This window comes from Dendronephthya gigantea, unplaced genomic scaffold (genome assembly GCF_004324835.1).
Source record: "Dendronephthya gigantea isolate DGI-Jeju-01 unplaced genomic scaffold, DenGig_1.0 000161F, whole genome shotgun sequence".
Taxonomy (NCBI): Eukaryota; Metazoa; Cnidaria; class Anthozoa; order Malacalcyonacea; family Nephtheidae; genus Dendronephthya; species Dendronephthya gigantea.
Genome location: NW_021163171.1, coordinates 291,949 through 304,571, shown reverse-complemented (window position 1 = coordinate 304,571; position 12,623 = coordinate 291,949). Strand labels below are relative to the sequence as shown.

The following is a 12,623-nucleotide window of genomic DNA, read 5'->3' as shown; positions in this document are numbered from 1 at the left end:
TTATAAACTAGGATAGAAATGGACGCTGAGTTCAGTCAGAACTAAACAATTGTAATAAACAAAATCAGATGATTCGTAACAAGTAACATTAGATCAAACAATCAGTAATTCATCTGATATTTTCCCTTGTTATTTCAAGACAATTTGCATGGTTTGTTAATAGTTTTAATTCTAATGTTAATGTATCATTGTAGAATAATAATAATAATAAAAGTATTTCTATAGCGCACAACCAAATTGTGTTCTGTTCTAGGCGCTTTACAGTAAAATCTAATATTAAAACTATTAAAATATCTAAATCATTAACAAACCTAATAATATAAATGTTAAGACCAACGTCATAGATTATTCAAAAATAAGTTAAAAAGATATGTTTTAAGATTTTTTTTAAATACAGTAATTGATTTGCACATCCGAAGATTAATGGGTAATTCGTTCCACAATCGTGGTCCCGCGACACAAAATGATCTATCCCCAAATGTCTTCAGTCTAGAACAGGGAATCTGGAGCAATTCACAGTTATTTGATCGAAGTGAACGCTGCGAAGTATGATAATGCAAGAGTTCCTTCAAATACGGTGGAGCAAGGTCGTTCATAGCCTTATACACATGAAGGATAATTTTGAATTGGACACGATATTGGACTGGTAGCCAATGCAATTCAATAAGTACTGGTGTAATATGTTCCGATTTCTTAGTACCAGTTAATAGACGTGCTGCAGTATTTTGGACTCTCTGTAGCCTCTGGAGTAAATATTTTGATACACCATATAGCAGTGAGTTACAGTAATCTAATCTTGAAGTTATAAAGCATGAATGATTATTTCAAGACAGTCCCGAGACAAATACTTCTTTATTCTTGAAATGTTTCTGATATTATAAAAAGATGACTTGCAGATACCATTAATATGTTCCTCCAATTTAAAGAACTCATCAAAAATAACCCCCAAATTTCTAGCTGAACCAGTTGGTACAATTCTGTCATCACCCACCGTGATATAATTCAAGGGAGGCATAGGGCGATAGCGTGAATGGACTAATATAAGTTCTGTTTTTTTCACTATTTAGTTTCAATTTATTCAGCATCAACCAGTTTCTAATTTCAAATATACATTTTCCATACGAATCTTAGATGAAATCAATTCACCAGGATCATTTGTTTTGAATGCAATGTAAAGTTGTCCATCATCAGCAAAAAAGTGAAAACGGAGATCATGACGCCTAGCCACATCTGCAAGCGGGCAGTGTACAATGAATATAACAGCGGACCTAATACCGATCCCTGCGGTACACCACATTCAAGATCACGCCATAGCGAATCTGTTCCCTCAACACGAACAAATTGTTTCCTAGATATAAGATATGAAGTAAACCAATCCAAAACACGACCCTTATACCAAATCGCTTCCATAATCGTGTCAATAAGATCGAATGATCTACGGTGTCAAACGCTGCTGACAGATCCAGTAGAACAGAATGACAGAGTTTCCATTGTCGAGGGTCTTGGAGAATATCGCTTTGAACCCTTAATAATGCTGTTTCTGTACTATGACGAGGCTTATAGGCAGACTGGAACTTCTCATGTAGTTTATTCTCGTCAAGATAATTCATTAATTGTACAGCAACTGCTTTCTCAATAGATTTCGAAACAAATTTCAAATTAGATATTGGACGAAAGCTGCAGAATTCTTCATAGGAAAGACCACACTTTTTAATAACGGTTTAAGAACAGCAATCTTTAGAGAGTCAGGCATTAAACCATTTTCCAAAGATAAATTAATTATTCTCGTTATAATGGGCACGATGTCTTTTAGGCAATGTTCCAGCATAACCGCTGGAATAGGATCTAGAACACATGATTTCATTGCAATCTGTCGAATTAAATCGAACATCTCATTGTTACCAACTTCCTTAAAAACACGAAGTTCATGGGGACATGAATCACCATCGGGAAATGGGTTTTCTATATCATTAATTAAGAGGGCGTCATTGATTTCACCTCGTATTTTAACAATTTTCTGCGTGAAAAAATCGCAAAATGAGTTTGCCAGTGACATTGGGTCAGGAGATGATGGATATCGGGTAGTCGTATTTTTGTGCAGCAAATTACTTACGGTCTTAAAGAGAGCTCTTTGATCAGATGACCCATCCTTGATTAAGTCAGTATAGTAAGCCGATTTTGAGGAATAAATCAGTTTATTCGCAACATAACATTGTTGTTTATACAGATTCCTATCAGCATTCATCTTTGAAGCTCATTAAATCAAATCAATTTTTCATGTATAATGTTATATACATCGCCAAATATTTCCATTCTAAGAAAATGCGTTTTGAAAAGTTACTCATGAGGTAAGGTAAGGTAAGGGTTGGGGATCAACGGATGATAAAGAGGAATGTTTGGGGATAAATGGTATTGTCTGAGGAATTGCGCTAAGGAATCTCGTTTTATTTCGGGATATTTTTTTCGCTAAACACGCGCAGAAGACAAGAAATAATGAAATTGATAATTCTGATATAAAAGTGAAACACAAGCCACGTTCACTTTTATTCTGTGAGAAAATCTCCACATTAAACACGACTCTTCACAGATATTAAAATCTGATGCAGAAAATTCCCCGGCGTAAAACACTCTCACTGCAGACTTGAAAGTTCAACGTATTCACATGTGGACTGGATTATAGCAGACACCGAAATATTTATATTTGAAATTCTTTGATATTTCTTTACGCCTGAATTCTCAGTATGAGTTTTACTTGGAAATTTATAAAACTTCCACGAATGACATATTGAAACTAAAACTTCCGTGCACGAGAAATGCAATATTTTGAAGCTTTTATTTTATAAGTTAGTAAATAAATGACTATTAAAATAACTACTTTGTGTTTATGTGTTCTTAATAATGGAAAACTCTTTTTTAACATTGCAATTTCTGTTAAATATATCAGCATAAGTTGAGGATTGTTTTATGTTTTCCCAGGAAATTGAGGTGATTTAAGGTCAAGTTAAGTTTCCTCACATGATAATTTCGCAATATTAAAGTCATCGTCACAGATTGTGTTACACAAAGAACGAACAAGACTCGAGAATTGTTGCTGTGAAAATCACTGGTAAGTTTCTTGCAAGATTTGTTCCTAATCTTAGACAACTCTCAGACGCGAGATCGCACGAACTCAGCGCCATTGTCAGGCAAATTGGTGCGTATCATTTGTTTGAGGTTTGGATATTATTTGCTTCCGAGTATCGCGTTCAGAATGCGAGCAGACGCTGAGCTAACAAAGTATTTCTCGAGGAAAGAAATGGACCCAAATTAATGAATTGACGGACGGTTCTGAGTTCGTCTGATCTCGTGAGAATCCAGTCTTAATAAGCGAATGTTTAAATGGCGATTTTCATGAGATCTAAGAGATTCTAGCGAGTTAATACTTCGCGGAAGGACTACAATAAACAAGGCTTATTTGAATATAATAATAAATAAGAGATTATCCTGAAGTATTTGATGGACAATTATCGTCTTGAATACAACAATATATTACGTTAAATATAGGCTCGTATTTTGTGTTGAAATACAAAGAAGGCTGTGATTTTGTTTATTGCGTTTAAGATAGACTTTCTAGGTTCCTAGTATTCTAAAGTGTGTTTGAACAAAGTGCACATGCGCAGTTAGGGATGGGCTGACATGATATATTTTCATAATCAACTTAAGGAGGTCAGAGAGGTTATGATATATAAACTGTTAATGCTGCACAGTGAATATAGAATAGTTGAGTAGATTTCTTGACGCTAAGATGATAAGGTTTTTGCACATATTAATGATATTATTCCAGATATTTGTCAGGAAATCATTTTCAATTTATATGCTAATTTCGTAAAAATATGTTTCGAATTTCTAGCTATTCTCTTGAATGTGAGTTCCGGTGATAACCGACCAAAACTATACAATAATCAAACATAGATATTGTCTTTACTTATTTTTCATCAAAAGATTCTTTGACTGGTTACCTCACAGGAAGAGATCAGTCTGTGAAGAGGTTTATTGGAAGGAATGAATTCTGTTATATTTGTGAAATGCTTTAACGCAAATACTCTGAATTGTCCGCGAGTTGAAACTACCAGCGTTTTAAAATTCAACTGAACAAAGTTTTGTTCAAATCCTCCAGTTGAAAAACATCGTTTATTCACGTTTTGGACTTGAGAAGGTTTAAAAACATGAAAATATTATTTTGAGATGCTTTTTTTCTAATTCAGCAGAACTATGGCGGCGAGATGGGAAGATGATTTGCAAGGTTATGACGTGGGTCGTTTTCAAGGAGAAGTCAACGAAGATCTGCTTTGTTCCATTTGTCAGGAAGTTCCAAAGGATCCCAGACTTTGCCAACACAAAGATCATATATTTTGTTTCGCTCATATATCACGACATCTCGTTCAAAACTCTCAAACATGTCCAGTTTGCAGAGATCCTCTGACTCAAGAAACCTTGAGACGACCAACAGGATTTCTCAAGAATTATTGGGAAGGTTTGAAAATCAAGTGTGATCATCATGAACGAGGATGTCCTGACTACGTTCGTCTGGAACATCTTTCAAAACATGTTGAGGAATGTGGATATGCTCCTGTCATGTGTCGTAATGAAGGATGTGATACACAGGTCAATAGAAGAGATATTGAAACTCACGAGAAAAATTTCTGTCAATTCAGACTGGCCAAATGTCACGACTGTAAAAATATCAAGGTGAGTCAAAATGAAATGTTCGGATTTATTCAATATCTTTTACACTTCGTATTTTGTCAAGTTGTACGCAATTCATCTCAATAACAATTTCACTTTGACTTAGAAAAATGTCGATGAAACGAACGTTCGAATTACTGCGATAGAAACAAAACTGGAGGAAATGAAGAGAAAACAGGATGAAATAAAGGTAAGACTAACCATTCAGTTGATATTTGCTTTAAATTAGAATGGATTGAATTGTTGTTCAAAATTTTAATCGCACATGCTTGACTGAAAACATTAATAATTTGATTTAGATAAATGTGGATGAAATTAAGGCAAGTCAGGTTGAAACGAGTGTTCAAATGACTGCGATTGGAAGTATACAGGATGAGATGAAGAGAAAACAGGATGAAATGAAAAAAAATCAGAATGAAATGAAAACAAGTCAGAATGAAATGAAGAGAAATCAGGAAGAGATGAAGGTAAGAGAGGTCTTTTAGTCATTCATTGCTTTGAAATAAAATGAATTATATAACTATAACTTCAGAAGTCTCTAATACTTACATGGGACCTGCTTACTGGCGGTGATTTAAGCTTTGGTGATATGAATGCATTATCGGCTGATTCGCGTGATTAAAGAAAATTTATTTTTAATTTAGCAAAGTATGAACGAGATGAGAGAACAGTTTGAGAGAATAATGATGATGATGAACCAAACATTTCAAGGAAATAATACAAACAAGAATGGTGCTAGCGCTATGAATCAGACAGGTCCAGTCAACAATCAAGATGTTATTATTATTGGTGGTCGGTATGGCCTAGGAGAAGACAAGGTATTAAATACAGTCGAGAAATACAACATAGTAGAAGGAAAGTCAACTGTGCTGCTACGATTGAATCATCCTCGAACATCATCAGCATCATGTGTTTACAACAATGACGTTTTTGTCGTTGGTGGTTTCGATGGTAAAGAAGGAACTGACACGATCGAAGTTTTGAAGATGAACCAACATCCTTTGCGATGGACAATGTTTGACGGTAAACTGCCTGTCAAATTATATGCTCATGACGTCATAGTTTATCAAGGAAAATTATATACAATAGGAGGATGTGACGGGAATGAAAGGAAAATATCGAATGCCATTTATGAGATTGCTCTTACCCCACCTTATACTGCCAAGCTGCTGACGAGAATGCCTGAGGCAAGAAGAAATCACAGAGCAGAACTTGTTAATGGAAAACTATTTATCTTGGGCGGAACAACAACCGACCAAAGTGAAGATGCCCTTGATAGCGTTGTTGTTTATGATTTGATTAAGAATGAGTTCAATCAATGTCCATCGTTACCACAGCCTGATTGTGAAATGTCCACAGTCACTTGGGGTCATATGATCATCGTCGTTGGCGGTTTGGATAAGAATTTCCAGGCATTAAACGACGTCATAATGTACGACACAGAGACAGGGCGAAGCGAGAGACTGCCCTCAATGATTTACAAAAAGGGCGGCAGCTCTGTCGTGATCATGAATGACGTCATTGTCGTGTTTGGTGGATGGAATAAGGAGCAGGGAATTCTCAACTCAGTGGAATCTTTCACCATTGGTGGAGATAGCTGGAAAGAACTGCCAGGAATGATAGAAAAAAGACGCGTTGCTACTGCTGTAGTTAAACCTCTGTAGGTAAAGTATCAAAGAACTAATTCAATTATTTAATAAAGGAGGTTAGGATATGTTTTGAACGCTTTCATTCTGCGTCGATAGAAATTTTATTTAAATCATAACATGACGATGAGACTGGAAGAATTATAATATGAATATCAAAATATTCAAATGTTGAATCACAACATAAAGTTGACTGAACACTTGAATACTTAATAAATATTTGTGAAATTTGCAGGAGAATTTGATGAAAAATTTGAAGTAAAAGAGTTTGTCATTTTGCCCAAGATTGAGATGAACACGAAGTTATAAATGAACAATCAGTGAATGATTACATGAATTAGGTTTTCAAGTCTCTGAGCGCCGCTGACCACCACTGATCTTTTATGAAACTGGATGATTGAAGATGTTTTGTAATAAAAATGATATTGTGATAATTATATCATATATAACTGATGTAGTCGCGTGTATTTGTAAATATTGTAGATAAAGACAGAATATTCGTATATATTACTTGATATTGAAATAATCTTTAAAACATTTGAGAATTGTTTCGAATTAAAGACAATAATAATGAACATTTATAAAACTAGGATAAAATATGGACGCTGAGTTCAGTCAGAACTAAACAATTGTAAATAAAACAAAATCTCAGATGATTCGTAACAAGTAACGTTAGGTCAGACCGTCCCCCAAAGGCTGACATCTTTGGCGCTCGCTAGCCCCCCCCCCCCATCCAAAAACTGCTTCGCGGTCCCTGCTGTTACCTGATGTCTGGTATATATTGGACCTTCACAAGGGTAAATATACCTTATTTTTGTATATTCAACTTAGACCAGGTCGATTATACCATATTCCGGTATATTCGACTTTATCAAGTTCGAATATACCATATTTAGTATAATGGACCTTATACTCGACCATGGTCGAATGTACTATTTTCCGGTATACTCGACCAACGTTAACAAGGTAGAAAACAATCGGTAGACAAAAACAGAAGTGAACTAAATCATAACTAGTTTATTGTGATTGAACGAAGGTGTTTTGTGGATGAAAGATGAGACTTCATCCAAACTTTTGGTTCTCACAAAACAGAGACCTCAAAAACCTCAATATTTACCCAAAAATAGACGAAGCATTTAATAATACTTGGAATATCGATTTGATACTTGGAATAGCAAAAAAATGCAAATGTCTGAAGATATTTGGGATTCTCACAGCATGATGGCAAAATGGTATTGTGAAAACGAACCAGTTATCCCCATATAAGGAAGCAGATCAAGTCTACCATGAAATCATGCAATGTTTTTAATAAAATAAACATTGCGACGTTGCAAGGAGTTGTCTTCAACATAAGATATTATTGACATCGTTGAGATCAACTTGCACGGTAAAGAAATTGGTGGAAATCCTTCTTCTTTCGTAAGTTTAATCTAATTCATTTTTAATCGTTCCAAGCTGCGTGATTTGTCACAGTCAATAGTGGCTTCGAGATATCGTATCGTTTAAATGAGCTTTTAGATTTCTGTTTGTGTAATGCTGAAGTATATATCGCTGTGTGCTAACCTGGATTTTGTGATTATCAGAAAAAAGGCCTCAACTTCAGCTACTTCCGACTTGCATGTTTTAATTTCGGGGAATTCTCTCTAGAGATAAAATATTGTTCTTGCGACAGTGTTTAAAGCTATATTCTGTACGATGCTGGTGAAGAGCTCTTCTGAGCACTGAGCTACGGAGTGACCTGTCAACTTGCAAGACCGAATGTGCATGAGATTGGCTCGATGATTTATACTAGAAACGGATCATCCGTCTGGACGAACTTGGGCAAGCGAGGGATAGTTCATCTTCCACGAATTTGAAAGAGTTCTTCGTCTTGACGCATATCCGTCTACATAATTCGTCTAGATACTTTGTCGTGTGTTTACATGTATACAATATATATTATAATATAACATTTATAGTACGCGCGTGCTGATTGGTCGAGAAGCGTGTTTCTATAACTGTATAGAAACACGGGAATTTTCCTGCCGAACTCGTCAAGCGAAGTAATGTAATGAGAATTTGTAATTATATCGAATTATAATATTTGTACAAAATCTTTTTATTGAGTTATATTATAAAAGAAATAGAAAACATTTTTTCCTGTATTTCTATACAGTTATAGAAACACTTGTGGGAGTTTGGGAGAACTCGAAATAACGTGGAAAAACTCGCCCTAAGGGCTCGTTTTCCCACTGATTATTTCTCGTTCTCCCAAAATCCCACGCGTGTTTCTATTTAACAATTTGACAACGAGTCCGAGTTGTCTATGAGCGAATAGTCAACGAAGGCGAAGCCTGAGTTGACTATTCGCTCATAGACAACGAAGGCGAGTTGTCTAATTGTTTTAGTATACACCCTGTACCTAGATATATTGATTTCGAGAAAATAATCAAAACACCGCAATCACACCGAAAAATAATTCAATTTTTTACGGTCGCGCTAGCGAAATTTTCCCAACCGTGCACCATCACGAATAGACGATGGTTGAGTAGCCAATCAGAATGTAGGATTTGTAATAGACGATAGTCGGGTGTATACTAAAACTGTATAGAAACACGGAAAATGTTTTCTATTACTTAAATGTAAAATTCTGCTCGAGTTTTTCATTAAACCCTAACCCGACAACTAATTGAGCTCGAGGTGGGAGGTCTTCCGCTTTTTTACAGCAAATAAACTCAAAGTGTATAATAGAAAGTATTGTGCATTGTATATGTCTGTTCGAAGTTTTGAATGACTTTGTTATATTTCTCAAAAGGCATCTAAAGATTCAAGACTTTGGCAAAAATCATATTCATGGCGACAGGATATGAAAATACTTTGCAAGGTTATGACGTGAGTCGTTTTCAAGGAGAAGTCAGAGAGGATCTGCTTTGTTCCATTTGTTATAAAGTTCCAAAGAATCCCAGACTTTGCCAGAACCAAGAACATATATTTTGCTTCTCTGACATCTCACGATGGCTCCTAGGACATAAAACATGTCCAGTTTGCAGAGATCCTCTGACTCAAGAAACCTTGAGACGACCAACAGGATTTCTGAAGAATTTTTTGAACGATCTAAAAATCAAGTGTGATCATCATGAACGAGGATGTCCTGACTACGTTCGTCTGGAACATCTTCCAAGACATGTCGAGGAATGTGGATATGCTCCTGTCATGTGTCGTAATGAAGGATGTGATACAGAGGTTAATAGAAGAGATGTTGAATATCACGAGAAAACGTGTGAAAATATCAAGGTGAGTCGAAATGGAAACTATGGGCGCAAAATGGCCAGACAGGTCATAATTTGAATTGTAATAGAGTATTTCTTAGAAAATGTAGCGGTGAAACTGCATTTTTCGTGCTAGGCGGATGTAAATAACGATATACTTGAATGCAGATTTCTTAAAACACTCTAAAATACCAGTAATCTGTCTGTACTGAAATACAACAGGACCGGTCTGGCCGTTTTTACCGTATAAAGGAAAGCGCCCTATGTTTGGATTTAGAGATAAAATTCGCATTTTATAAAAACGTTCTAAAAAAAAAGGGCGAGATTTAATCGGCTAATTTCTAAATAATGTAATGGCTAATTTCCGCAGCGCAGAACAGGCCTTGGAGGGAAGATTCCGAGCAGAAATCAGGAAGCTTTTTTCGTGAAAAAATGTTTGAATCCTGGATACACCTCTGATCAATCGTAGTTTGTCGAATTGTAACCGGTATTATGTCTAATGTATGACAACAGTTTTACTTTGACTTAGAAAAATGTGGATGGATTAAAAATGAGTCAGAATGAAATGAATGTTCGAATGACTTCATTGGAAAGAAAACAGGATGAAATGAAGGTAAGACTAACCATTCAGTTAATATTTGTTTCAATAAGAATGGATTGAATTGTTGTTAAAAAAAATAATTGTGCATGGGTTACTGAAATCTGACACTTATCATAAATAATTAATAAATTAAAAAAATAATTTGACTTAGAAAAATGTGGATGAAATAAAAGCAAGTCAGGATCAAACAAATGTTCAAATGACTGCAATTGGAAGTAAACAGGATGAGATGAAGGTAGGACAAGTCTTTTAGTCATTTATTTCTTTGAAATAAAATGAATTGAGTTCAGTGACGTTCCACGAATGTGACATGACCACGCATGGTTTATCTTGTATCCGGGATAATTGATGAACTTCAGAAGTCGCTAATACTTTTCTTACCTGGGACCTGGTAAGAAAAGTATTAAATTCATTTTAAAATTCATTAGATTCATTAAATTGATTAAATTCATTTTAAAAAAAAATCATTTTTAATTTAGCAAAGTATGAACGAGATGAGAGAACAGTTTGAGAAAATAATGATGATGATGATGATCAACCGCACATTTCAAGGAAATAATACAAACAAGAATGGTGCTAGCGCTATGAATCACACAGTTCCAGTCAAGAATCAAGATGTTATTATTATTGGTGGTGAGTATGGCATAAAAAGCTACGGGGTATTAAATACAGTCGAGAAATACAACATAGTAGAACAAAATTCAACTCCACTGTCACGATTCAATCATCCCCGAACAGCATCAGCATCGTGTGTTTACAACAATGACATTCTTGTCGTTGGTGGTTTCGATGGTATAGTAGGAACTGACACGATTGAAGTTTTGAAGATGAACCAACATCCTTTGCGATGGACAATGTTTGATGGTAAACTGCCTGTTAAATTATCTGGTCATGCCGTAATAGTTTATCAAGAAAAATTATATATAATAGGAGGATATGACGGGAATGAAAGAAAAACATCGAATGACATTTATGAGATTGCTCTTACCCCACCTTATACTGCAAAACTGCTGACGAGAATGCCTGAGGCAAGAAGAAATCACAGAGCAGAACTTGTTAATGGAAAACTATTTATCTTGGGCGGAACAACAACCGGCTTTAGTAAAGAGGCTCTTTACAGCGTTGTTGTTTATGATTTGATTAAGAATGAGTTCAAGCCATGTCCATCGTTATCTCAGCCTGTTTTTGCTATGTCCACAGTAAGTTGGGGTCATATGATCATCGTCGTTGGTGGTTTGGATAAGAATGGCCAGGTATTAAATGACGTCATAATGTACGACACAGAGACAGGCCGAAGCGAGAGACTGCCCTCCATGATTTACAAAAGGATGGACAGCTCTGTCGTGATCATAAATGACGTCATTGTCGTGTTTGGTGGATGGAATAGTGAGCAGGGATATCTCAACTCAGTGGAATCTTTCATCATTGGTGGAGTTGGCTGGAAAGAACTGCCAGGAATGACACAAAAAAGACGCAATGCTACTGCTGTAGTTAAACCTCTGTAATTAAAATATCAAAAATTTAATTCAATTATCTAATAAAGGAGGTTAGGATATGTTTTGAACGCTTTCATTCTGCGTCGATAGAAATTTCATTTAAATCATAACATGACGATGAGACTGGCAGAATTATAATATGAATATCAAAATATTCAAATGTTGAATCAAAACATAAAGTTGATTGAACACTTGAATACTTAATAAATATTTGTGAAATTTGCAGGAGAATTTGATGAAAAATTTGAAGTAAAAGAGTTTGTCATTTTGTCCAAGATTGAGATGAACACGAAGTTATAAATGAACAATCAGTGAATGATTACATGAATTAGCTTTTCAAGTCTCTAAGTGCCGCTGACCACCACTGATCTTTTATGAAACTGGATGATTGAAGATGTTTTGTAATAAAAATGATATTGTGATAATTATCATTTATAACTGATGTAGTCGCGTGTATTTGTAAATATTGTAGATAAAGACACAATATTCGTATATATTACTTGATATTGAAACTAATCTTTAAAACATTTGAGAATTGTTTACAATTAAAGACAATAATAATGAACATTTATAAAACTAGGATACAATATGGAAACTGAGTTCAGTCAGAACTAAACAATTGTAAATGAAACCAAATCTCAAATGATTTGTGACGAGTAACTTTACGTCAGACCGTCCCCCAAAGGCTGACATTTTTGGCGCTCGCTAGCCCCCCCCCCCATCCAAAAACTGCTTCGCGGTCCCTGCTGTTACCAGATGTCTAGTATATTGGACCTTAACAAGGGTAAATATACCTTATTTTTGTATATTCAACTTGGACCAGGTCGAATATACCATATTCCGGTATATTCGACTTTATCAAGTTCGAATATAACATATTTAGTATAATTGACCTTTTACTCGACCA

At 35.3% G+C, this 12,623-nt stretch overlaps 2 protein-coding genes across 4 annotated transcripts; both read left to right on the top strand.

The window, feature by feature from the left end:
* Window positions 1–2,989: 2,989 nt before the first annotated feature.
* LOC114537637 (kelch-like protein 40b) lies at window positions 2,990–6,885 on the top strand. 3 transcript variants are annotated; one of them, XM_028558711.1, is made up of 6 exons: window positions 2,990–3,106; window positions 4,248–4,728; window positions 4,832–4,915; window positions 5,025–5,192; window positions 5,370–6,385; window positions 6,607–6,885. In XM_028558711.1, the coding sequence occupies exons 2-6, from the start codon at window positions 4,252–4,254 to the stop codon at window positions 6,614–6,616; spliced, it is 1,755 nt and encodes a 584-aa protein (XP_028414512.1). In that variant the 5' UTR covers window positions 2,990–3,106; window positions 4,248–4,251; the 3' UTR covers window positions 6,617–6,885. The 3 variants fall into 3 exon arrangements, with proteins under 3 accessions (XP_028414512.1, XP_028414511.1, XP_028414513.1); XM_028558710.1 differs by having other exon boundaries at window positions 4,245–4,728; XM_028558712.1 differs by having other exon boundaries at window positions 4,245–4,728; window positions 5,370–6,389.
* A 2,318-nt stretch (window positions 6,886–9,203) lies between these two features.
* Window positions 9,204–12,164, top strand: LOC114537650 (kelch-like protein 5). The gene is made up of 5 exons (XM_028558736.1): window positions 9,204–9,644; window positions 10,149–10,232; window positions 10,372–10,455; window positions 10,700–11,721; window positions 11,943–12,164. Exons 1-5 carry the CDS (start codon window positions 9,204–9,206, stop codon window positions 11,950–11,952), a joined length of 1,641 nt encoding a protein of 546 aa, XP_028414537.1. The 3' UTR covers window positions 11,953–12,164.
* The last annotated feature ends 459 nt before the right edge of the window (window positions 12,165–12,623 follow it).